The following is a 24,643-nucleotide window of genomic DNA, read 5'->3' as shown; positions in this document are numbered from 1 at the left end:
CCTAATATGTGTACTTTTTATTTATTTAAGTTTTACACAATAATATCATTTTTCAAACAAAAAAAAAACATGGTTTAGTGTCTCCATAGTCTGACAGCCATAATTTATTTATTTTTGGGGGCGATTGTCTTAGGTAGGGTATCATTTTTGCGCGATGAGATGACGGTTTGATTGGTACTATCTTGGGGTGCATATGACTTTTTGATCGCTTGCTATTACACTTTTTGTGATGTAAGGTGACAAAAAAAGGCTTTTTTTTTTTTTTTACAGTGTTCACCTGAGGGGTTAGGTCATGTGGTTTTTTATAGAGCAGGTTCTTACGGACGTGGCGATACCTAAAATGTATACTTTTTTTTACATTTAACACAATAAAAGCATTTCTGAAACAAAAAAAAATCATGTTTTAGTGTCTCCATAGTTTGAGAGCCATATTTTTTTTAATTTTTTTGGGTGATTGTCTTAAGTAGGGGCTAATTTTTTGCAAGATGAGGTGACGGTTAGATTGGTAATATTTTGGGGGCATATACCTTTTTAATCGCATGTTTTTTTAGCACAGTTTTTATTTAATTTTATTATGGAAAACATTTTTTTTTTACTTTTTGTCTTACCCTGGGACTTCAACTTATGGGGACTCTGATCCCCTTTACAATGCATGACAATACTTCTGTATTGTTATGCATTGGCTGTAAGTGTATTACACACTGTAATACACTTACAGCTTCCTGCCTGTGAGATCCAGGGGGCTGGATCTTATAAGCTGTCACCGAAGGCAGCCACGATGCCTAAGGAAGGCATTGGGCTTCCTTCCCTGCCATCGGGTCCCCGTCACAGCAGCGCAGGGACCCGATGGACACCGTGCACGCGGCAGGATACCGCAGGTAGCGCTGATTGTGGTAGTGCAAGGGTTAATGCGCCGGCATCTGTGTTTTCACCGATCCCGGCTTATGCAGCAGGGACCCGGCTGTCAGTGACTGCAGGGTCCATGCCACTGATCGGGGCGGGCGCAGATCCTGCACCCGCCCAATCAGCATGACGTACATGTACATCACTGGACCTTAAGTCACGTCCAGATATGACGTACATGTATGTCACTGGTAATTAAGGGGTTAACACAGGCTTCTACAAACATAACATATAATGAGCAAATAAAAGAATATTATATAGACATGGGCATGAAGCAATAGCCAGTGCCACCCTTATGTTGAATGCTATGTGCGGTACCCTCTGTTTCTGCCCCTATATGGTATATAAAGTGCACACATAACCGTACAGTCCCTAATTATATGTGACATATACCATGATGCCCAAATAGCAGTGCCATCCATAAGCCAAATAACCTTTTAATAAAGCTGCCTAAATAACCATAATAAACAGCATTGCTGAAACATTACAAAAATAATATACCATACAGTGCCCAGGCAGCCGTGCCACCCAATGTAGATACCACCATACAGTGCTCAAATAATACCACCATACATAAAGTAACCTTATGGATCCATTCACACGTCTGTATTTTGGGTCCGCATTTGTTCCCCAATTTGCGGACCCATTCACTTTCAATGGGGCTGGAACGGATGCGAATCCGCATTTTCGGGATCCGCATCAGTTTTTTCGGGATCATGTTCTATTATAGTGTCTGTGATGTGCGGTCCGCAATTTGCGCATCGCACATTGCAGGTGTCCATGTTTTGCGGATGCGCAAAACACTTACGGACGTGTGAATGGACCCTATAACAGTACTATACGACACACTGTGGTCAAAAGCCTTGGCTGCCCGGCTATCTGCAGTGTCCTCTTCCACTGGAACAGTTGGTGGCACACCCCTTAGGCCAGTCCTTAGTAGAGGTTAGTAGTCCTTTGGTTCATTTAGTCATTTACTGGTACATTTCCTACATTTCCTTCATGTAGTCAGTTTCCCGATGAAATAAACGCTCCTCCCGTAGAGAGGAAGTTGAGGGACAGTCACTGAAGTAACCGAGCTGTCATCCCAACACATGGCGCCGTGCTGATGCAATGCACTGCCATCTAATAATGCTGGCACAGATGGCAGACACCAGATGACAGCTCCGCACCTGATACACTAATAATAATAATGAAGACAACATCTGACATTCACGATTAAATTAATCAGGTTCTGGGGTGTTCAATGTTGGACGATCAAATATGGAGGTGTGACTTGTAAAAATTATTTGTGCTAGATTACAAAACAGTGTCTGCTCTTGTCCAGAAACAGTGCCACTCTCTTCCATGGGCTGCGACTGGTATTGCAGTTCAGTAAAAGGTAAGCTGCAATATCAGACTAAACAATAGTCCACAAGGCTGTGTCAAATGTTTGGGGATGAGCTGCAATACCAGGTATGGTCCATGGGCAGGAGAGGTGCTGTTTCTGTAAAAAAAAAAAAAAGACTCTTTTTCTAATCTTACACAATTCTTTTCTAGCTGGTATACAAAAATGCTAGAAGCTAAAACTGATCCCAGTTGAGCCACACTGTGATTGGTGTCATTAGCTTTGCCATTTGATGACTCCCCATCAGGGATTAAAATAACCATTGCATATAAATTTTATCTGTAAGGCTATGAATGCAATAAAAAGAGCTTTATTTGAGAGCTAAAAATGGACCATGTATCAGCTTGATAAAAGAAATTAAAAGGATCTTCCAGTGGGATATTTTTTAGATTTTTAGAAAAGACATAGATTAGGTTAAAAACATAAAAGAAGCATTACTCACCTCACCGATTCCCCCACTGCTTCTAGTCCAGCATTTACTGGGTCTCCACTCGGTGAGGTGAGTAATGCTTCATATATATATATATATTTTTTTTTTATGTTTATCCCACGGGATAACTCCTTTAATGGTAGAAAGAGTGAAATTATCAAAACCTGACAATGTTGTGCTACGGCCATTACGTCCTTGAGAGCTTGTAATATCAGTAGCGCTGCAGCCTGTTGTCCGTCCTGATTCACCTGCTGACCAGAATGCAAAAAACAGAAGCATTGCCTCACCAAGGTTTCTTCAACTATGGTCCATGAGCAGAGCTGAGGAAAAGTCTAATTTTCTCTTTTTTGGCTCTGCTCAGTAGACCCAATTTGCAAAATCATGGCTTATATGAATAGGTGTGACCTTTATAATCCTCCATCTCTCATATATATCTAGGAATATTCTGGTAAAACCAGTCAGCACAGCCTAGGAAGGGTTACAAGTTTCAGTAGTGGCAAATTTGTATGAATGTATTCCAACAGGCCTGATCTATATCGTCCTCTATGCTGATGGTCTCTCCTATATATCTAGAAATGTTCTACAACACGGCCTAGGAGTGGTTACAAGTTACAATACTTTCACATTTCTATGAATGTATTCCAACAGGCGTGGTCCATATTATCCTCCATGCTGATGGTCTTTGATATATATCTAGGAATATTCTACAGTATGGCCTAGAAATGGTTACAAGTTACCCTAACGGCACATTTCTATGAGTGTATTCCAATAGGTCTGATCCATATCGTCCTCCATGCTGATGGTCTCTCATATAGATGGAGGAATATTCTGATAAAACCAGACAGCACGGCCTAGGAATGGTTACAAGTTTCAGTCGTGGCAAATGTCTATGAATGCAAAGAGTTCCTTGTGAAAAATAAGACGAAATCGAAATCCCATCAGCTGAGAAACTGTGTAATAAGTATTGAGTGCTCCCCCGGAGTCACATACATAACGTACAGTATTATCAACCCCAGACGCAAACTATTAAAAACATACTCGATGTCACCGCAGCAGGTCCCACTGTCACAGAGATAATGATGCTGACCTTTCCTGAGCCAGTTCTGAAGAACTCATCTCCATGATTAAAGTGGCATATTTATGCAAGGAGGAGCGGGGGAATTAATACATGAAAAGAGACGCTCTCCGGCAACGCTCTGCATGTAATATCCTCATGATACGGACAATCAGTCTGACAGCCGCGGTGAGCTACAGCTTAGTGTCAGTATACCCCTATAAAGACTGGAGCGTCTCACATCAAAAAAGATGACATATTATTCATATGGTCCCTACTTTGAAGGATGGATTTTTCTTTCTGGATATTGACATCACCTTCTCCACATTCATTTTAAATGGTAGTTTAAAGTGAATGCCTGCCCTTCAATGCTACTTTGTTCTTTTTATCTAGCTAGGCTTCTAATTTTGTACTGATTAATTTCTTAATATATGTTTCTAGAGCTTATCTGATACAGATCAGTAAATCCCCTGCATAGTCATAGATGTAAAAGATTATCTTCTGACTGTAGCCACCACTAGAGGGAGCTCAGGAGTTTATGACATACAGTAAACTCAACAGTGTGTAGTAAGCTCCCTCTAGTGGTGGCTGCAGGTATCTAGGTTTTTAGGGAGAAAAAAAAAGAAAGACAAAAAGAAAACTAAAAATCTGGTATTCAATGAGAAACAATCATGTTAGTGTCGCTTCAGAATATTTACCACAGGGGGCATTAGAATATGGCTAGTGGCGCTTATGATGTAATTTTTGTGAGCATACATTTTAGGCCACATACACCTAGCTGGATTAAATTAAACATCTATAAATATAAGTCCTTATATAAGCTTTTCTTTTTTCATATGTTGCTATAATTCTATTTGAATAAGCTTACAAACAACATTTCCATCCACCCTATTAAAGAATGTTTGTTTTTAAATCAGATATTTTTTGTATTCAGCACATTTTGAAAAATTGTATAAACAATAGGGACTTCTTCATCACAAGCAATATTGTGACAAGATATGAAAATGATATACTGAGCCATTAATTAAGCCCCCGAACCCCCACCCCCTAGCAAAGAGACGGTCCGCCATTTGTAACAAAAGTATCACACTGATATGATAATCCACATAATCATATCCATCATATATAAGTTCCATCCATATCCATACCTAGTTACTCAGCCAGGGCTTCTCAATTATTCTCCAGCCCAACTTGTTCAGATGCCATACCTAACTCCTACGCAAATACGGCTATCCAGTCACTCAGCCCAGTCTGCCCCCCACCAACGCAAGGGAAGTCTAGAGAGGACTAGGGCAGGAGGACCCGACCCTGGCGGAGAGCCACTTATCCCATATTGCTGTAAATTTGGCTCTTCCTCTTTACATACACCCCCCTTTCAAGGCGGAGTATATCATTCACCCTTAAAGAATGGTTTTAATGGGGGGGGGGGGGGTCTGTTCAGGATCCTCATCTCTTGGTCAGAGCGCAGAGCGGTTACAAAGAGGATCTCTGTAGGACCTGTCCTAAACTGCATTACACAGATAACCTAACTATTTGAATGGATAAGGTGTTATTCATAATCCCACCTGTGGGGGCGCTACAGGTAAACTGAACACTTACAGCCACAGTTTACAGCTGACCATTGGAGGTCTCAGGAGGGGGGATACTTTATAATAATGGACGCCCTAACAAGGAAAGACTGTCCAAAGCAGAGAACCCCTTTAATACTCCAGGAAAAATGTATAAAGCTGTGTTATGCCTAATGGTGGGCTAAGAGGACAGTGCGTGACACAGTGGATCAAAGAAAACCAAATATGCAGTGTTCCTTGAAGGACTTTTAGTCATTTCTGCTAGTATTGAGCGAAGCGAGCTTTGGATCATAGATCCCAAGTCGCTTTGGTCGAAACTTCGTTTGAATGCTGTACGGTGATCTGTGCCCATATAGGTTTCAAATGTATGGGCTCTGGCGAGGTGAAATTTGTTATCTCCAAGACTTCAGTGAATAACTTCGGACTTCTGTTTTTGAACTTGTGAACCATCGGCTTCGGTCCTGAGATACCATCCGGTACCGGAGCAGACTTTGGATTCAAGTTTTAAAATGGTTTTCAAGTAATAGAATCGATGGCCGAAGTTATTCAATGAAGTCTTGTGTGACTTCAGAGATAACAAATTTCACCTCGCCGGAGACCATACATTTGAATGCTGTACGGAGACGGATCTCCGTACAGGATTCAAACAAAGTTTTGAGTAAAGCGATTTCGGATCTATGATCAACACTAATTTCTGCATTCCATTCATTAGTGGCTGCTCCTATAGGGGTTGTCGCCCTAGCTTTTCCAGGGCTCATAGGATAGTATGGGCAATCTATGTGGGATATGTATTAAACAGATCCTAAAAATGCCTACAGGCCTTGCAGCTGTACCTACTATAGGTGTAGTCTCATGAAGACACCAGCTGTCCGTATGTTCTATTAGGGTATATGGACATCATAGAGGGGTTCCTCCAGTCTGAAAGAGTGGCTCCCATTCTGGCATACTTGCTGTCCATTGCATGGATAGCGATTGATCTGAATAGCTGCCATGCAATACCGCATTTCCCCTGCAGGGGCTGCTGAAATATCTGGGCAGAGAAGTCCATGTGCTCGGACAATTGCCCAACGCTTTACCTCCCTATCGACATAGAACTGGGAGAATTTTATAGAACTTACATTGACAAGGCTTCCGCATACATAAACCTCTAGACTCAGAATCACAAAAAAAGCCATTCAGCAAGTTCTCGTATGCAACTCCCCAACAGGTCGTCATGCTGACAGTAGAAATCTAGGCACAATGTGCAGAAAAGATGGAGCGAGCGCTCATTGTCTCCATTAGATAAAGTCTATTAACTGTATTAAGAGCACAGACATTAATTGTATCGCATAATGAAGGCGTGGAGGGGACCAGATGGAGGCTGCAACAAATGTGCTGGAAACTTGGAGGCTTTGTATTCTGTAATGGCTTACGAGTAACATGGATGAATGAGTATTTTAATCAGTTCTGCGGGTGATTCATTTTTTATCAACTTATCCAGTTATGACAGAATGCAATCTGCGCACATTGCTCGCATCCTCCTCGAGACGAGCTGTGACTGAAGAAGTGGATGTCAAATACAAGAGGCAAAGTCTGCAAACAACCCTTTGATCCACCTTATGCCTAATGGAAGATTTGGTCAACAGCTATCTCTTTTGATCCTCCCCATACACATGCACTCTTGGCCGAGTAAGCATGTGTTTTGAATGGGAAGAGGAGAGGAGACACTGCCAGACACCTCTTATCTCCCAAGGAACATGAGCACTACCCTGCCGAAATCCTACTGCCCTCATCTCCCCAGAATCTGTCATTGGGTGGAGAGTCGGGAGGCCACCATACACATTAGAGGGTCAAGCGGTCCTGCTGAAATTGGCAGGTTCAGCCAACATTTATCTGTATTTAACCAGCCTTTAGGCCTCATGCACACAACTGTATTTTTGGTCCACATCCATTCTGCATTTTTAAGTGGGACACATTCATTTCAATGGGACTGCAAAAAAGATGTGGACAGCACAACATGTATGTCTGTTCCACCATCCGCAAAAAAGATACATGTCTTATTACAATAGTGCAGGACGTGCGAAACAGGAAAGTGCAGGGCGCACATGGCCGGTATCTGTGTTTTGTGGATCCACAGTCATGTGCAATCTTTGCTAAATTTTGGTGGGAAAAGCTGGTAGGGCTCGCCCTAGTTTGGTGCCATTGGCAGTAACTTCTATGGATCGTCATGAAGTAAATATTATTATAATGTAGCGGCCAAATAACATAAAATAAACTAACAGTAAATTAACTAAGGAATATATCGTCATCCTGCGCAGCTGCCTTTCTATAAATTTGGGAGCCAAGTGCCGGATCGGGAGTGCAATCTGACGCACATAGCCGGGAGTAAAATACTGATAAGGTCATGAATATCAGATTGGTGAGAGGACCAACTCCCAGCACCCCCACCAATCAGCTGTTTGAAGAGGTCATCAATACTAAACTGCTGTATAGGAAAGAAGGAACATATGGTTTTACTTACACGTGGTTCTCGCTGTCGAGTGGATTTTCCAGACAGTTTCTCATCATCCAGCTCGCATTGCTCAAGGAGATCTAAGATGTCTTCTTCCTGCAACATACAAAGAGGAACATTTTATGGAATTGTCCCATACATAAAGCTGATCAGGAACAAAGCTTCCAAATATCTACTCATTCACTCCACTATACGCTGGCCATACACCTTCAACAGTTGCCGGAGTATACCACATATCACTTATGGAAAATGTATGATGGAGGGCTTTTCCACAAAAAGCACTGGTGGCACATGGATTGGATCACTATACGAGTGGGTCTGACCGATGGGACCACAACCAGTCATGAGCTGTGAATGCCATAAGTCTAATAGGTGGGGGTTCCACCCCTAGGACCTCCACCTACTGCAAGGACCAGATCCAGGTGTACAAAAACAGCTCAGCACTACCTCTTTACCGATTCTTGGCCTGAGTGAGGCCATCTCATCTTGTGAAATGAGCATCGGGGGACCCCGTTCCTCCATTATGTTGCAGTTAGAACTGCTTTTCATGGTAATATTGTCTCTTTGGCCCCCATCAGGCTGTCAATATAACTCAGGGTCTAGTAATCAGTTGAAATCCCCACCAATAAGCAAATTGAAAGGGTTGACCTCATCCCATGGAGCAAGCTGCAGTACTAGGCAAATCCACTAGTATGGATGAATCTCTCTAGAGTGCTGATCGGCAGCTGTCTCCGAGGTCAGACCGTCACCCATAAAACTTTTCTGGCTTTTCTTACTGATCCTGGAGAGCCCCTTTAACTACAATGCATTATTTTATATTAAAGTCATTTTAGGGTCTTTTTAAAAAAAAATAAAGTGACGTACAACAATAAATTTTATATAAGAAACTGAAGCAAAATTCTGTTTACCCCGACCCAGTGAGTGATCTGAAATTCTGTGTGGACTTATCAAAGCATCTGATCACTCACTAATGAATAATCTTCTAAGTAAATATGGAAGGTGAGATGTTCCAAAACTTTGAAAACTTTTCACACTGAAATGAAAAATGCATCTTAAAATATAACCCCCCCCCCCCCCCCCCCCGAGTCGTCTCCCTCAAATGAAAATAAATTTTATTTTGCTGTATCGTAGTTCTGTTTTCCAAATGTGACACCCATTAACAGCCCCTATTACAGGTCCTATAAGGTCTATCACCCAGCTTTCCCCAGCCTCATTCACACGTCAGTGTTTCACAGACGTGTGCTGTACGTGTTCTCCATGGACAGCACACGTCTCCATTCATTTTAATGTGTGTATTCAGACATCGGGGTTTTAGCACGGTCCTTGGGTCCGTGTTTTTAGCACGCATGCATGCTCTATTTTGTCCGTGTTCACGGATCCATCACGTCCATTATAGTCTATGGGTCAGTGAAAACCACAGATGCAGCACGGATGCCATCCGTGTTGCATCCGTGTTTCACCGATCATTAGATAGAGATGCTTTGAAAATTATTTTTCAGCTGTTCAGTGTCAGTGAAACACGGATGCAACGCGGACAGCAAAAAACAGACACAGAGACCCAACACGGATCCTTCACGGACAGCTTCACGGATGCATCACTGACCACCTGCTCACGGATTTGAGCACAGACACGGACGTGTGAATGAGGCTTAAGGGTGCATTCACACAATTGTATACCTTTGTGGTTCACAAGTCGCGAATCCACAAAATACGGATGCCGTCCATGTGCATCCCACACTTTTAGCAGGTCCCTCTGGAACAATGCAAAACGGACAAGAATAGGACATAATTATTTAAATTAGCGGCTTGGCCACACGGATGCGGACAGCACACGGATGACATCTGTGTGCTGCCGAATTTTTTGTGTGGCCATATGGACATTTATACGTTCACGAGTGATCAGCAAAAAATGCGGATTGGACGTGGACCAAAAATACGGTTGTGTGAATGCACTCTAAATCCGATTTTTCTTCTGTCCTTTATATATGACAACCACTACTTAGACTTCTGAATGGTAATTCGGATGTGCGATAGCCTCTAATAGCCTCAACGCAGCTCCTATAAAGGTTGTCACATAGCTTTCCTAGATTCCTGCATGGCAAATCAACTTTTGCTTCCATTGTCCATATATGACCACCAATACTCAACTTTCTTAGACTTTTGAATGGTAAATCAGGTTCTTCCCTATGTTATCCATAGTTGACAACCACTAATATTTCCAATTGCAGCTCCTATAAGGGTTGTCACCCAGCTTTCACAGGCTCCTTAAGGGTAAGGGTTCATGCACACGTCCGTTGTGCGTCCGTTCCGTGCATTGGGGACCGGAATTTGCGGTCCACAATGAATGGGCAACATCCATGCGACAGCCGGGACGGATCGAGACCCATTCAACTTGAATGGGTCCGTGATCCATCCGCACCGCAAAAAATTTAAATGGTCAAGTGAATGGGTCCGCATCCGTGATGCAGGGAGCACACGGCCGGTGCCCGCATATTGCGGACCCGCTGTTTGCGGGCTGCAATACGGCCACGGCCGGGCAATGGCCGTGTGCATGAGGCCTAAATCTGACTTTCCTTCTGTTTAGTTGGGACAACCACTACACTACAACTATTTCTAGACTTGGTAAATCAGTTTCTTTTCTCTACTTGATAGCCTCCAATAGCCCCCTTAAGACCTATAAAGGTTGTCAGACAGCTCTCCTAGATTCCTGCATGGTAAATCCAACTTTCCTTCCCTTCTGCATATACAGTATGATGACCACTACTCAACTTTCTTAGACTTCTGAATGGTAAATCGGTTTGATCTCCATAGTTGTCGTCCACTAAAAGTCCCCTTTAAGGGTGGTCACCCAGCTTTCCCACACTCCTGCAAGGCAATCCTCCTCCTCCTCTCTATGCCTGTGACTCCCAAAGTCATGATCCTATGCCTCTGAGCCTCCTTGGATTAGTACATAGGGCCCACCTACACATCATTAGGAACGGCCACATGACAGCCCATACAGGGTAAGCGGTGGCGCTACGGCATAGAACTACTGAAACAGCATGTATCATTGAAAGACGTCCATTTTATCATAGAGGCGCTTTACATCCATCTATCTCCTAAAACAATTTCTTAATAAACTGGCACAAAGCCCTTGCGTTCCGTTCCATGATGGATTTACAGAAAATGTCATAAATTTGTAGGTTAAATTGACTTGAAATAAAATTGGAAAAATGATGCGCTACATACTTTTCTTGGAGACCATACACCACCGATTTAAGGCAGAAAATGTTTTTCAGAAGGCGGCGGTGTAATTGGCATGAATACTGGTCAGCGGGTTGTGAAATCAGTCAAGCTGGAAGTTTAAAATCCATTGACAGAATTTTCCGCAAGACTTATTTTGTTAGAAGCACAACATTTTTGCGCGTTCAGCTTTTTTGGGCATAAACCAGTGTCTCCTGTGCAGAACCTTACATTTGCTGAATTCCTTTTAGCTTAGAAATAAGACATTGAACTCTACTTATGCTTTGAGGGTGCATAAAAAGGGTCTGCTTTTTTTCCCAGAAACAGCGCCACCCTTTTCCACAGGTTGTATGCGGTATTGCAATTCAGCCCAACAGACTTAAAGGGGTATTTCCATCACAGACAATGGGGGCATATATCGCTAGGATATGCTCCCATTGTCTGATAGATGCGGGTTCTACCTCTGGGACTCGAACCTACACCAGGAACGGAGCAGGGAAGGTGGCGGAGGGGGCACTGCGCATGCTCAGCCGCCATCCATTAATTTCCATGGGGCCGCATAGAAATGAATGGACGCGGTGGCTGCGCAAGCGCGGTGCGCTCCCGTTTACTTGTATGGGGAGAGCGCTTGGCGGTGGCAGAACCCTGGGAAACTCCGGGTCCTCCAGCCACCGCTTTGCGGGACTCCGTTCGCGGTGTAGGTGCGGGTCCCAGAGTTGGGACCCGCACCTATGAGACAATGGGAGCATATGCTAGCAATATGCCCCCATTGTCTGTGATGGGAATACCCCTTTAAAGAAAATAAGCTGCGATGCCAGACACATATGAGGAGATTTATGAAAAGTGGTGTAAAGGAAAACTGTCTTAGTTGGCCATAACAACCAATCAGATTCCACCTTTCATTTTTCAGAGCTCCTTTCGAAAATGAAAGAAGGAATCTAAATGGTTGATATGGGCAACTTAGCCAGTTTTCCTTTACACCAGCTTTGATAAATCTCCCCCATTGACCCCGATTTATCATTCCTTCACTCCAGAACTCTGGCATCAAAAAGTTGCAAAATAGGGCTTTTGCAACTTTTTGCACTCGCTTGTGCAAACGCTAAAAATATTTTTTTCTGTTGGTCTTTATTTAAAATATTGAGCCGTTCTGTCACAAAGGGTTAACTGTTTTTCTACCGTAGCTGTGTGAATGGTACTTTTTACTTTCATCTGGTCATCTAATAATCCTTATCACTAAATTACTAAAAGGTCATAAACACTTATTTAAGCCACATTCTTATCAGTAAGATAAAAACTGAGCTATAATGAGTGTTTATAAGGCCAGAGATCAGCGATAAGGAGCCGTCAGCTGAGCTGCCTGATGGAACAATGTGAAAATTCAAGCCTGCTACAAGAGAATCTCAAGGCTGCACAGAGACAACGGTTCAACGGAAAAAAACATTTTTTAACTCAAAATGAGTACACTGCAATAATAAACAAAAAATTGCCCCAAAAGGCATCCACTGCAGTACGTACGCCAGACTAAAATCTACGCTAAATCATCTACGGCAGAAAAGTGGCGTAACCGTGCCATCACCACTCTGTTTTAGGATGGCATAGAAACACAAATTGTGTCACGAACCAGCGGGTGTGAATCCACTGTGCCACGTGTCCCACCTCCTCTAAGGGCATTGTCTAAGTGTACCCTCGATTCTTCACAGTACCCCTGATGGTGGGGATAGACTTTCCCGAGGGGAACACTAGGTCGCTACCTCTTGAGGAGGGTAGGCACACGAGGCAGCTGGTCCAGGAGGTACCCGAGTAGGTACCAGAAGAACAAGCGTAGTCAGGCAGGTGGGGTCGTTACCAGGTACAACAGTGCAGGACCGAAGGACGAGGCAGAGGCATAATCAGACAGGCAAAATGTCAGGGCAGGCGGCACAGGAACAGGTCAGGCAATCCAGATCAGCAACAGGAGAGTCAAGGCAAGGAGGCAAGGATCAGACAAGTAGCAGAATCCAGGAACAAGGTATAAGTCAGGAGAACACGTAAGTATCACATGAGTCACATGATCCAACCCATGCAGCCCATGGAGTGATGAGCGCCGCCCCTAGGGAAGTGTAACAAAAAACCAGCAGCAAGCATGCTGTGGCCAGGGCTGAGTGGAACCTGTGGAGCAGAATCCTCAGTACCACAGCATGTACAGCGACAGAGCCCAGGACTGCAGCGGTGGACCGTTGAGCACGGCGCCCAGGACCACTGCGGTAAGCAGGGGAACAGCGGATTACAGCAGCCGCTGTTAATAATTGTGATTACATTTAGTCTAAGGGTCTATTCACATGTGTTTCTATGGGGCTGCACGATGTGCTGCCCAGATCCGGAAATGCGGACCTGCACTTCCGGATCCGCAATTCCTTTCCCAAAAAAATAGAACATGTCCTATTCTTGTCCGCAATTGCGGACAAGATTAGGCATTTTCTATTAAGTGCCGGAGAAGTGGAGTCCGCAAAATGCGGAATGGACATTGCCGGTGTCCGTGTTTTGCGGATCCGCAAAACACACACGGACGTGTGAATGGACTCTTAAATTAATTAAAATCTAAAAAAATCCAAGGTTTGTGACTTTTTTTTAACCAAAAACAGGCGTAGGGAGAACATATCAAGATCAAACAGCTTCAAGGTACATTCACATGGGACGTAATTTACGATGGAAAAAAATCTGCAACAAATCCGCCGCAAAATGTGCATGACATGAGCCACATGTGGATTTGTTGCAGATTTGCTGTGGATTTTACCCTTTGTATTGCAAAAGGTGAACTCTGCGGTGGAAATCAACAGCCTGAGTTGGTAACTGCAAGTCAATTTACCATGCGGATATTTCTGCCACACGTGGATGAGATTTCTTAATATATCATAAACTATAAAAAAAAGCTGTGGATTTGCTGCAGATCCTCAGTGTTTCCCATTTCCCAAGGGGCGTTCCCATCTTATAAACGTACCCTGAAAGGGGTATACCCATGTTATAAAGCGTCGGCAGCGTCGGACTGAAGACTCTTGGGCCCAACCGAGGAAATGATTGTGAGGGCCCACGCTCTATGTATATAGGAGCCTAAGGGCCCTGTTTTATTAGGGGTCCATTACCGTCAGAGCTTGCGCCCACCAGAGGATCCTCTGGTGGGCCAGTCCAACCCTGTATAAAGGGATAGCGTATCAATATGATACGCCATCACTTTATTAACATTGGGGATCCGACCTCTGGGATCCCCAATGATCCTGAAAATAAATGGGCTGCAGCGCCCTTACATTGCCCTGAAAAGGGGAATGTGCTACTCGCAGACGTAAAGATTTAGTTTTCTTTATAATACAGGATTTGTGTTTTTACAAGACCAAAAGGGCCAGACTCCGGTCCTATAAAAACACAAATCCTGGCAGAGATCATATAACACCCATGGAAATGAATCTGTTTAGTTCAAATTTTCCAAAACCTAACATAAAGCCTTGGAAATGAATTTAGCCAAAGGCTCCTCTGGCCGGGGCTCTCTATAGATTCATCTCACTAATGGGGAAGATCTATCAAAACTGGTCAAAGGAAAGCTATCCATAACAACCAATCAGGTTGCAGCTTTCATTTAGAAACAGACCTTTGAAAAATGAGAGCTGGAATCTGATTAATTGCCAGGGGCAACTGCTTCTCCTTTCCTTCACACCTGTCTCTGTATGATGGTTTTAATGTTACACTTACCGTAATTATTCAGCTTCTCTGTGTCAATATAAACTGCTTCAGAATATACTGCCACTATATAAATAATGGATAGTTATTATAATTAGTGTCTGTTGCCATAACCTGACAGGAAAGTCTGAGTGACTATGAGGAAATCTTCCACAGCAACCAATCAGGTTTAAGCTTTCATTTTAAAAAGGGGATTGGAAAAATGAAAGCTGAAATTTGATTGGTTGCCATGGGTAACTGCTTCACCTTTCTTTCACACCTATCTCTATGTGATGAGTTCAACTTTACCCTATATTATTCAGCTTCTGGGTGTCAATGTATATTGCTTCAGAATATACTGCCACTATAGAAATAATGGATAGTTATTATAATTTGTGTTTGTTGCCTGAGTGACTATGGGGAAATTTTCCATAGCAACCAATCAGGTTTTAGCTTTCATTTAAAAAAAAGGCACTTGAAAAATGAGAGCTGGAAATTGATTGGTTGCTGTGGGCACCTTTCTTTGGACAATATTTGATAAATCTCCAATGTTTTTATATTATTTCATGTAAAATGGTGCGAAATATACTTGACCCTACATAAATAAGGGTACTTTCACACTAGCGTTATTCTTTTCTGGCATTGAGTTCCGTCCTAGGGGCTCAATACCGGCAAAGAACTGATCCGTTTTATCCTAATGCATTCTGAATGGAGAGCGATCTGTTCAGGATGCATCAGGATGTCTTCAGTTCAGTCTTTTTGACTTTTCAGGACAGAGATAATACCGCAGCATGCTGCGGTTTTATCTCAGTCCAAAATTCCAGAACACTTGCCGGATCCAGCATTTTTACCCATTGAAATGCATTAATGCCGGATCCGGCCCCGAGTGTTCTGGCAAAACGGATCCGGCATTGCGGTCTGCGCATGCTCAGACCGCAAAAAATGTGAAAAAATATAAATGCCAGATTCGTTTTTTGCAGATGACACGGGAGAGACGGATATGGCATTTCAATGCATTTGTCAGACGGATCAGGATCCTGATCCGTCTGACAAATGCCATCAGTTTGCATACGTTTTGACGGATCCGGCAGGCAGTTCTGGCGCTGGAACTGCCTGCCGGAATCCACTGCTGCAAGTGTGAAAGTACCCTAATGGTTAATTTGAATTAGCCAGTCTCTACAATAAACTGACAGGAAAATCTGAGTGACTATGGTGAATTTGACTCTAATCGGCCATCTTCTCCACAGCAACCAGATTTTAGCTTTCATTTTGAAACAGGCCTTTGAAAAATGAGAGCTTTAGGCCGAATGCACAGGCCGTGAGCGGTCCGTAGTATCCTGGCCTGGCATCCTGCTGACAGCAGGAGCGCACAGCGTCATTGGTTGCTATGACGCCGTGCGCTTCATGCCGCAGCTGCACTACAGTAATACACTCGTATAGCTCATACGGCCGTGTGCATTCGGCCTAAAGCCCTTATTTTTCAAAGGTCTGTTTCAAAATGAAAGCTAAAATCTGGTTGCTGTGGAGAAGATGGCCGATTAGAGTCAAATTCACCATAGTCACTCAGATTTTCCTGTCATCTGGGATCCCGATCAGCTGTTTGGGAAGGCACTGGTGCTCCTGTGAGTGCCGCAGCTTTCTCTCAGCTTACCAAGCACAGTATAGCGGATGTGCTTGGCATCGCGCTTAGTCCCATTCACTTGTATAGGGTTGAGCTGCTCCTAGGCCATATAACCGATGAACATGTCGTCACAAAGCCTAGGAAAAGCAGCCTTCTCAAGCAGTTGATTGTCGGGGGTCTCTGTTGTTGAACCCCCAGTTCAGATACTGACGACCTATCCAGAAGATAGGTCATCAGTATTAAAGTCTCAGAAAACCCCTTTAGTGTCCCTAAAGGGTTTTTCTGAGACTTTAATACTGATGACTGTCCGTTCACACGACTGATTTAGAAAACCACGCTTAAAAAATCAGCGTGTTTTTTCTTCAGAGCAAAAAAATGCACGTTTTTTTGTGTGGTTTTTGATGCGTTTTTTGACACGTCTTTTTTTAACCAATGGGTATTCACTTCAATACAAACCTGCATTGAGGTTTCTGATGCAAGTGCTGCTTCCCGTTGAAATCAATGGGAGGCTGTTTTAAAGGCATTTTTGGAGCCGATTTGGAGGCAGAAACGCTACAAAATCAGCACCAAAAACTCTGTGTGAACTGGCCATTTAATGTAAAGCGGAGTGGAACACACTGGTGCTACATAAATAATGGTTAGTTATTACAATTAGCCGGTCTCTACAATAAACTGACAGGAAAGTCTAAGTGACTATGGTGAATGTGACACTAATCGGCCATCTTCTCCATATCCGCTACCCGGCGTCCCGTAGATGATTCCTTTTTCATCCCAATTATCTTATTTACTCACTCAAACCCTCCCGAGGACAGATCCCTGCGACTAGACCACTTGAATTAATTGAATCACGGTTTAATTGTATGTGAGTCGCAGGGTGCGCAGTGTGACAGGCCTGAAAGCTGCGGAGAACGTGACACGGCGAGGACGCGCTCAGCGCGGATAATACACTCAGACACAAAGACGGCACCTTCATCCTTTTCAGAGGATTATTCATCTCTCGCTGAAGGGAGGCGGCTCTGCCGGCAAGGAACGTCTGGAAGGCAGTGCCGAGAAGACCCTCGTATTTTTCTAACAGCAGTTTATCCTCAGGTGGGTAGATACGCCTGAGAGAAGAGGAGAAAAAACACACATTATATTTAGTTTGCGATGTGGAAAAAAAATAATCAGAGAATTATTAAAATAAGTAGGAATGGAGGGGGGGGAAAATCCGGCAATCTGCAATGCGAACCGCCAGGGAGACGATGAAGTGTTAGATCTTATTTACCGGAGTCTATAAAAAAAAAAAAAAAAGTTTTCACTGACTCTACAGGATGCGCGATGCTGTGAAAAGCGCACAAATGCATGAGAGACGAATAAACAGCAAACAAGAATGGGATTTTAATATGACAGAGCGCCGGGAGGAGCGCCATGCTTTACTTTAGGTTCATCATTTCGGGACGGATGATCACTCACTGGGTTTATGGCTTTCCTGTTTATGCCTGGTTTTTAAGGCGGCGATTTTTTCAAAACAAATCAACTTTCAAGCTCCAATTCCAGTAGTGTGAAAACGCATGGAGATGCAAAATGATGGAGAGAGAGAGAGAGAGACACACAGATAGATAATAGATGATATATAGGAGATAGATAGACAGATAGAAAATAGATAGATAGATAGATAGATAGATAGATAGATAGATAGAATTAGATAGATAGATAGATAGATAGATAGATAGATAGATAGATAGATAGAATTAGATAGATAGATAGAAGATAGATAATAGATAGGTAGATAGGAAATAGATAAATAGATAGATAGATAATAGATAGGTAGATAGGAAATAGATCGATAGATGATAGATAGATAGATAGATAGATAGATAGAATTAGATAGATAGATAGAAGATAGATAATAGATAGGTAGATAGGAAATAGATAAATAGATAGATAGATAGATAATAGATAGGTAGATAGGAAATAAATAAATAGATAGATAATAGATAGGTAGATAGGAAATAGATTGATAGATAAGAGATAGATAGATAGATAGATAGATAGATAGATAGAATTAGACAGATGAATAGATAGATAGATAGATAGATAGATAGATAGATAGATACTCTATGCTGTTGTACCCCTATTCCCACCTGGACATCTTGTGAATAAATGGACCATTATTATAAGGACAAGTCTTTCAACTCTCGTCTTATATTCTCCTTGAAAAATCTGAGTGACAACCAATACAGTCCTAATTACAGCCACCTCGGGGGTTCTCATGCAATGTTTTAGAGCTCTGAAAAACAAATCTGCCTAAATATTTCTGCATAAACGAGCAGGTTTGCCATAGAGAAATTTAGGAATGGCAACAATCCTTATTTGGTCTTTAAAGTGATGCTGCAACTAAATAGTAGACACCATCTGCTATTGGTCACTGCAACCAACAAGTAGATTCCATCTGCAATGGACACTGCAACCAACAAGCAGACACCATCTGCAATGAATACTGCAACCAACAAGCAGACACCATCTGCAATGACTACTGCAACGAACAAGTAGGCACCATCTGCAATGACTACTGCAACCAACAAGTAGACACCATCTGCAATGACTACTGCAACCAACAAGTAGACACTATCTGCAATGAATACTGCAACCAACAAGTAGACACTATCTGCTATGGACACTGCAACCAACAAGTAGACACCATCTGCAATGAATACTGCAACCAACAAGTAGACACTATCTGCAATTGACACTGCAACCAACAAGAAGAAGCCATCTGCATTGGGCAGCAGGAGATGCAGCATCACACAGGGAGGTCCCTGAGCTGGTCCATTCCTGAAGGGTGGGTTCGGGAGTGCACCAACACTGCACCAACAATGAGTAAAAAAAATACAGACTAAGGGTCCATTTACATGTCCTTATGTGTTTTGCGGCTGCGCATTTTTCAAACCGCACATCGCCTGCACCTCATAGAAAAAAAAAAAATTCTTGTCCGCGTCAAGAATAGGGCATGTTGTATTTTATTGTAGTAAGGAAGCGCAGATCTGGAAGTGCAGATCCGAAAATGCGGATGCGGACAGCACATTCAAGTCCCATTAAAAATGAATGGGTCCACACCTGTTCCGCAAAATTGCAAAACGGATGCGGACTCATTTTGCGGACGTGTGAATGGACCCTAACTAGTAATTTTGTTTGTAAGGGTGAAAAAGTACAAAAATGCAAAAACAAAAAAAAGATTAAAAAAATAAAAATGTTTTATCCATAATACACTGTTATGGCAGTAAGTGCTGTCTGTCAGTGTAATGAATATATAAATGTCGCCAACACAATATAACGTTTTAATGGAATGGTTTTGCTCTCGCCAACGTGGCACCGCTCTGTAATATATTGCCCTGATAACTTTCAATCAGAAAAAGTTGAGGAACATTAAGGAGAAATTAAAAGGAGATTGCCATTCATTTACATTCAAGGTGGGGGCATTGGCACAAAACTAATTTCAATCAGACGGCCAAGTACAGAGGCAAGATGGCTGCACTGGTACTATTAGAGAACGGTGCGTGTAAGCCTAATGACGTAAAAGTACATAGCCCCTGGCAGTCTATTAACGGCCCTTACTACAGAGATGGGAAGTTATTTGCTTCTAGGTGGCTAATTGGAAAATGTTTCGGCTCAAAATCCCAATCATGTTTTATCTAGTGTTACGCAGCGCACTAGCTCGCCTGCCTTGTCAAGGATGAAGGCTCAGTTTCTGCAACAATGATGGGTTACTATTTTAACCCTTTAAAAAAAGCACCTTCATGCAACTTTTACAGGACTTTTTTTTTACTAAATGTTTTTGAGCAATCTATTACAACAGTTTCTTGGTTTCATGTGTTTCAGTCTTTCATGAGATTGCGTACTCAACGCCGTTACTGCTCATTACTCTATTCACTGGGTGAACGAGTCTCATGGTCAGAAAAATGGGCGAGCTATTGTCATAGCTCTACCCCCGTCGTTAGCACAACCGCCCTGTGATGTGGACTTGATGGTCACTTATAAATGGTTAAAGACATGAGATTTTTGCCTGAGAACCCTGTCCATTTAGATTATGCACCTATTTGAGTGGGAAACAAAGGGATTGGACAGGGTCATTTTTTTTTTTTTACCTAATCCTTTCTTCCCGTCAAGGTAAGTGGTGTTTGAGAATGGCTATTTCCTTTTATCTACAGAAAAAAAGTCACTTATTCAGCTAAACCAATCAGGATAGTTAATAGATAAGAAACGGTTAAAGGGGTGGCACTCTTCTTACATTCGGACTCAGTTGTCAGTTATACACTTGCTGATGGTTTCCTCTGCAGAGTGCTTAGGGACCCTGCACCATGACAACCTTCCTCCCAGAATTCCAGAGGAGCATGTATGGCCTATAAGTCTCCTCACGCTGATTAAGGTGCTCTCTCCCTAAGGAGAGATAGTACCCCCCCTAACCCTGACAGGCCTCTCACCCAGTCAAGCCCGTACTCTCTGCTCTGCACTGATGAGGGGCAATCACCCCGAAACAGCTGTCTGCAGATGAGGTGCTGGCTTATTTAATATCCAAGTCATGTCTAAAGGCTTAGTTAAAGAGCTGAACATCCCCTTCCGACCTGTGATTATCTATGTTTAATTAGCTGACTGCATGTTTTCCTATTGCTCAGACCCTGAGTAATCTGCATTGGAACCCAGCAGCAAATCTTTAATTGCCCTGCAGCACCCCCACAGGAGAACTGAGGCATTACATGGTGCCCATTGAAATCAATAGGCTGTCCAAAGCTGTTGGGTCCTCCAGAAAAATTGAGACATCTTTTGCTGGCTTAAAGCACTTTTTCTTTCACATTATACACTGCCCGTATGACCACCGCTGCAGCGCAGATACAATGTGGCCTATACGTGCTCCCAGAGAGGAATTCACTTTTTCTTATAGTGTGCAAGCACAGCCACCGCTGCTGGATTTTCACGGGTGGTCGTAACACCTGGAAACGAGCAGAGTATAATGTGATGGAAAAATGAATCAAGCCAGCAAAGGCGGCAATATGAACAATCACAGTACATTACTAAGTGCCTTGTATTAACTTTGCCTACATGATAAATGCCATTTACTGAAGTGAGACAATTCCTTTTAATAACTAAAGATCCCTTGAGTGCTGTTGGTATTTCACAACTATGACAGTAAGACCTACGGTCGAGGGTCCTGTGAAACACACACCAATAGATCAGTAACGTGTTGGATTTTTTAAAAATTCTGTCCTCCACTAGGGAGAGCTAATGAGCTGCATACTTGTTTATTAGTGAGAACATATGCAGTTGGCTCCCTCAAGTGGTGGAAGCAGGCAGGTGCACATTTATCATTTCAGTTCATGGCGATGCACTGGATTTGGAGCTCTGTAACGGAAAAACCAGAACTAGAGCCTTTAGAAAGATATGTTATGAAATTAATCAGCACAGAATATTGGACCTACATGGACCATAAATGGTTGATAAATGTCTTCCTTCATTCAAGCCTGACGTGATAAACTTCTCCTCTGGTTCTGCGTGAATGTAAAATGAAGTGAAGACGCTGATGGCAAGACTCTACCACGGTGCACAGCTGACACACAAACACCCACTTGAGACGATGAGCTCACATGTGGGATTTTATGCCAAGAAAGCGTGAGAGCAGAATGTGTTCTCCAACCGTGCCATGAGGGAAGGAAACTTCTTAATCATATTTAGTACAAAATAAATATAAATATGTCAGGCTCGCTGAGGTCTGGCTGTGACAGACATCCTATTTCCAGACTGTCCGGCCAGGCGTGAACCCCAACAACTCGACTAATCACTTGATTCTTCATATAGGACACACTTGGATTCAATTACTGCTCCCAGATTCTGGGTTTCAGCCAAGCAGAGGTTCAGACAGTCTCGCACCCAGCTCCGAGCCAAGGTTTCTCTGCTCAAACCTAATGATCTTTATACTTCACTGCTGGTATTTATTTAATGGTATTTATTATGTATTCCGAAGCTTCTTTCCCCCATCTTGGCTTTAACCCCTGCCGTCTGGCGAGACGTAGGCTGGATGACACTACTACAGAAACATGTCAGCACCTGAGTTTACGCAGACAGATGTCATCTTGCATTGCATCGCGCTAATGGAGAAGGCTTGTTGCAGCGTTCGTTCGGATTGTGTGGAATGAGGAGCAAAAAAATAAATAAAAGTATGCCTAAAGGGTTATGTGTAAGCTTGTCATAATATGAAAACTGGGACACTTGCTTGGCACGGGCCTTGATCAATTTATACTTGAGGCTTTAAGCTGGATCTAGGTGCCAAATGCAGTCAAACATTCATTGGAATCTGTTCCCACCCGTCCTGAATATTGACGTAGCGTGAGCTCTGGGAAAATATGCGTCTTGCTTTAATAAAACCAGGCTGCCTTGGGAAAAGGGGGAGGACGGGAACCTTAGTCATGTTCAACCGTGGTCTTCATGAACAAGCCCTCCTAAAATGGAATAGTCAACATTTTCTGAGGGCTGAAGGTCATGTCCTGAAAACCTCTTTCGATATCTCTTCTGACTTGTAGACTTCCCCACCAGCACAATCTTTAGGGCTCATGCAAACAACTGTGGCACGTTTTGCCGTCAGCAAATTGCAGATACGCAAAAGACGGATACCAACTGTGTGCATTACATATTTTGCGGAATGGAACGTCCAGGCCTCTATAGAACAGTCCTATGCTTGTGCATAAAACAGGCAAGAACAGGACATGTTTATCTTTTTGCGGGTGCCATAGCATGGGCAAACATTGCACATGTGTGATCTCCGAATCTTTTGCAGCCCCACTGAAGTGAATGGGTCCGCAGCCGATTCGGATGCAGAAAAAAACCATGGTAGAGTACATGAGCAGAACCATCTTTATCTAAAGCAGAGCATGAAATTGGAAATAGTATGGGATCAAAAGGTGGCCAATGCTTCTGATGGCCCAGCTGTTGGAAGAGTTGGGCTCCAGCATTCAACTGCATGTTTCTTTTGCCATAAGGACTTAAAGGGGTTATCCAATTCTTTGTAACTGATAGGTCATTAGCATCTGATCGGTGGGGGTCTGATACCCGGGACCCCCAACGATCAGTTGCTTCTGTGAGCGCTGTGGCCCTCTTACTGCTTACCCTAGGAATGGGGCTGAAGTGCACCAAGGCATAGTCGTGACATCACTGGCTCACAGGAGCGCTGGTGCCTTCTCAAACAGCTGATCAGCGGAGGTCCCGAGTGTCAGACCCCCACCGATCAGATACTGAAAACCTATCAACAGGATAAAGAATTGGATACACCTTAGATTTACAATGGCTGAACCCACTTATTGAGCATGTTGAAATTCCTTTGTTATCAAAGAGTCAGGCTGCCTCCAGAGGTGTCAGGCGGTGGCTCACTTGCTTATCCCAACTGAAAACACATGCACGCTTAGCCAAACCGAGTGTCCAAGTATAAGGGGAGTTTGTTAGGAAAAGCTATTGAAAGTGCATGATCAGTTCTACTTCTATTTATAATCATCTAGACATTGCTACTTGAATAATTCTGACGTTTGATGGATGGCAAGTCATCAGATATTGCCTAAATGCTATTTTAAAAGGTTGTCTTGTTTATAAAACCCAATTTTTAATTGAAGAGCTAATGGTTTAAATCCCTAATTTCAAACTTAATCAATTAGCCAGGAGCGAGAGTGACTGTAAAAAAAAATTCTCCTCCTCTCGAGGATTTGGCACATCCTTACATTACACAGATAACACATTATTTTCAACTGGCACTGTGCAATGCTTCATTTCTCCTGCGGTGGTGCTCCTGGGAGAACGAACACTTGCTTATAGGTATTCTTCCAGATTACAGTTGATCTCTGAGGGTTTGGGAGAACGTGCTGTCAGCATATATTTGGGGTTGTCCAGTGAGAACATTTCTTTAAAAAAGGCTCATTGAGGGATAAAAAAAAAAAAGTAGAAGAAGGGATCTTCATCCTCGCTGATTCCCCACCAGTCCAGCTCCAATGCTTTGCGGGTCTCAGCTGGTCTCTGCTTCATCGCCCCCTCTCAACACACAGAAAATGCCTGGAGATTCCTGCTTAGCCAATCACTGGCTGAGGCAGGTCCTCGCTGTGGCCAGTGATTGGATGAGCAGGCATCTCTAGGTACTTCCTGTGTGTCAAGACAGGACAGGAAGTAGAGAGCAGTGGGGGGAATGAGTATACTCTTACACCATTAAACCTCACAATCATAGTATTTATAGGTACTAAGAAAAAATAAAAATGAGACCCATATCTGTTATGT

At 43.0% G+C, this 24,643-nt stretch overlaps 1 protein-coding gene across 6 annotated transcripts in view; it reads right to left on the bottom strand.

Annotated features, from left to right (window-relative positions):
* The window catches only part of TTLL7 (tubulin tyrosine ligase like 7), a 181,195-nt gene that overhangs the window by 62,095 nt on the left and 94,457 nt on the right, over window positions 1-24,643 (bottom strand). For all 6 annotated transcript variants that reach the window (XM_044301436.1, XM_044301437.1, XM_044301441.1 and 3 more), the window contains 2 exons: window positions 17,328-17,463; window positions 7,840-7,926 (listed from right to left, as the gene is read on the bottom strand). In XM_044301436.1, coding sequence (XP_044157371.1) covers window positions 7,840-7,926; window positions 17,328-17,463 — 223 coding nt within the window. The remainder of the gene's footprint in view (window positions 1-7,839; window positions 7,927-17,327; window positions 17,464-24,643) is intronic.

Source organism: Bufo gargarizans, chromosome 7 (assembly GCF_014858855.1).
Source record: "Bufo gargarizans isolate SCDJY-AF-19 chromosome 7, ASM1485885v1, whole genome shotgun sequence".
Lineage (NCBI taxonomy): Eukaryota > Metazoa > Chordata > Amphibia > Anura > Bufonidae > Bufo > Bufo gargarizans.
The sequence above is the reverse complement of the archived record's forward strand: the minus strand, read 5'-3'. Positions and strand labels throughout refer to the sequence as shown.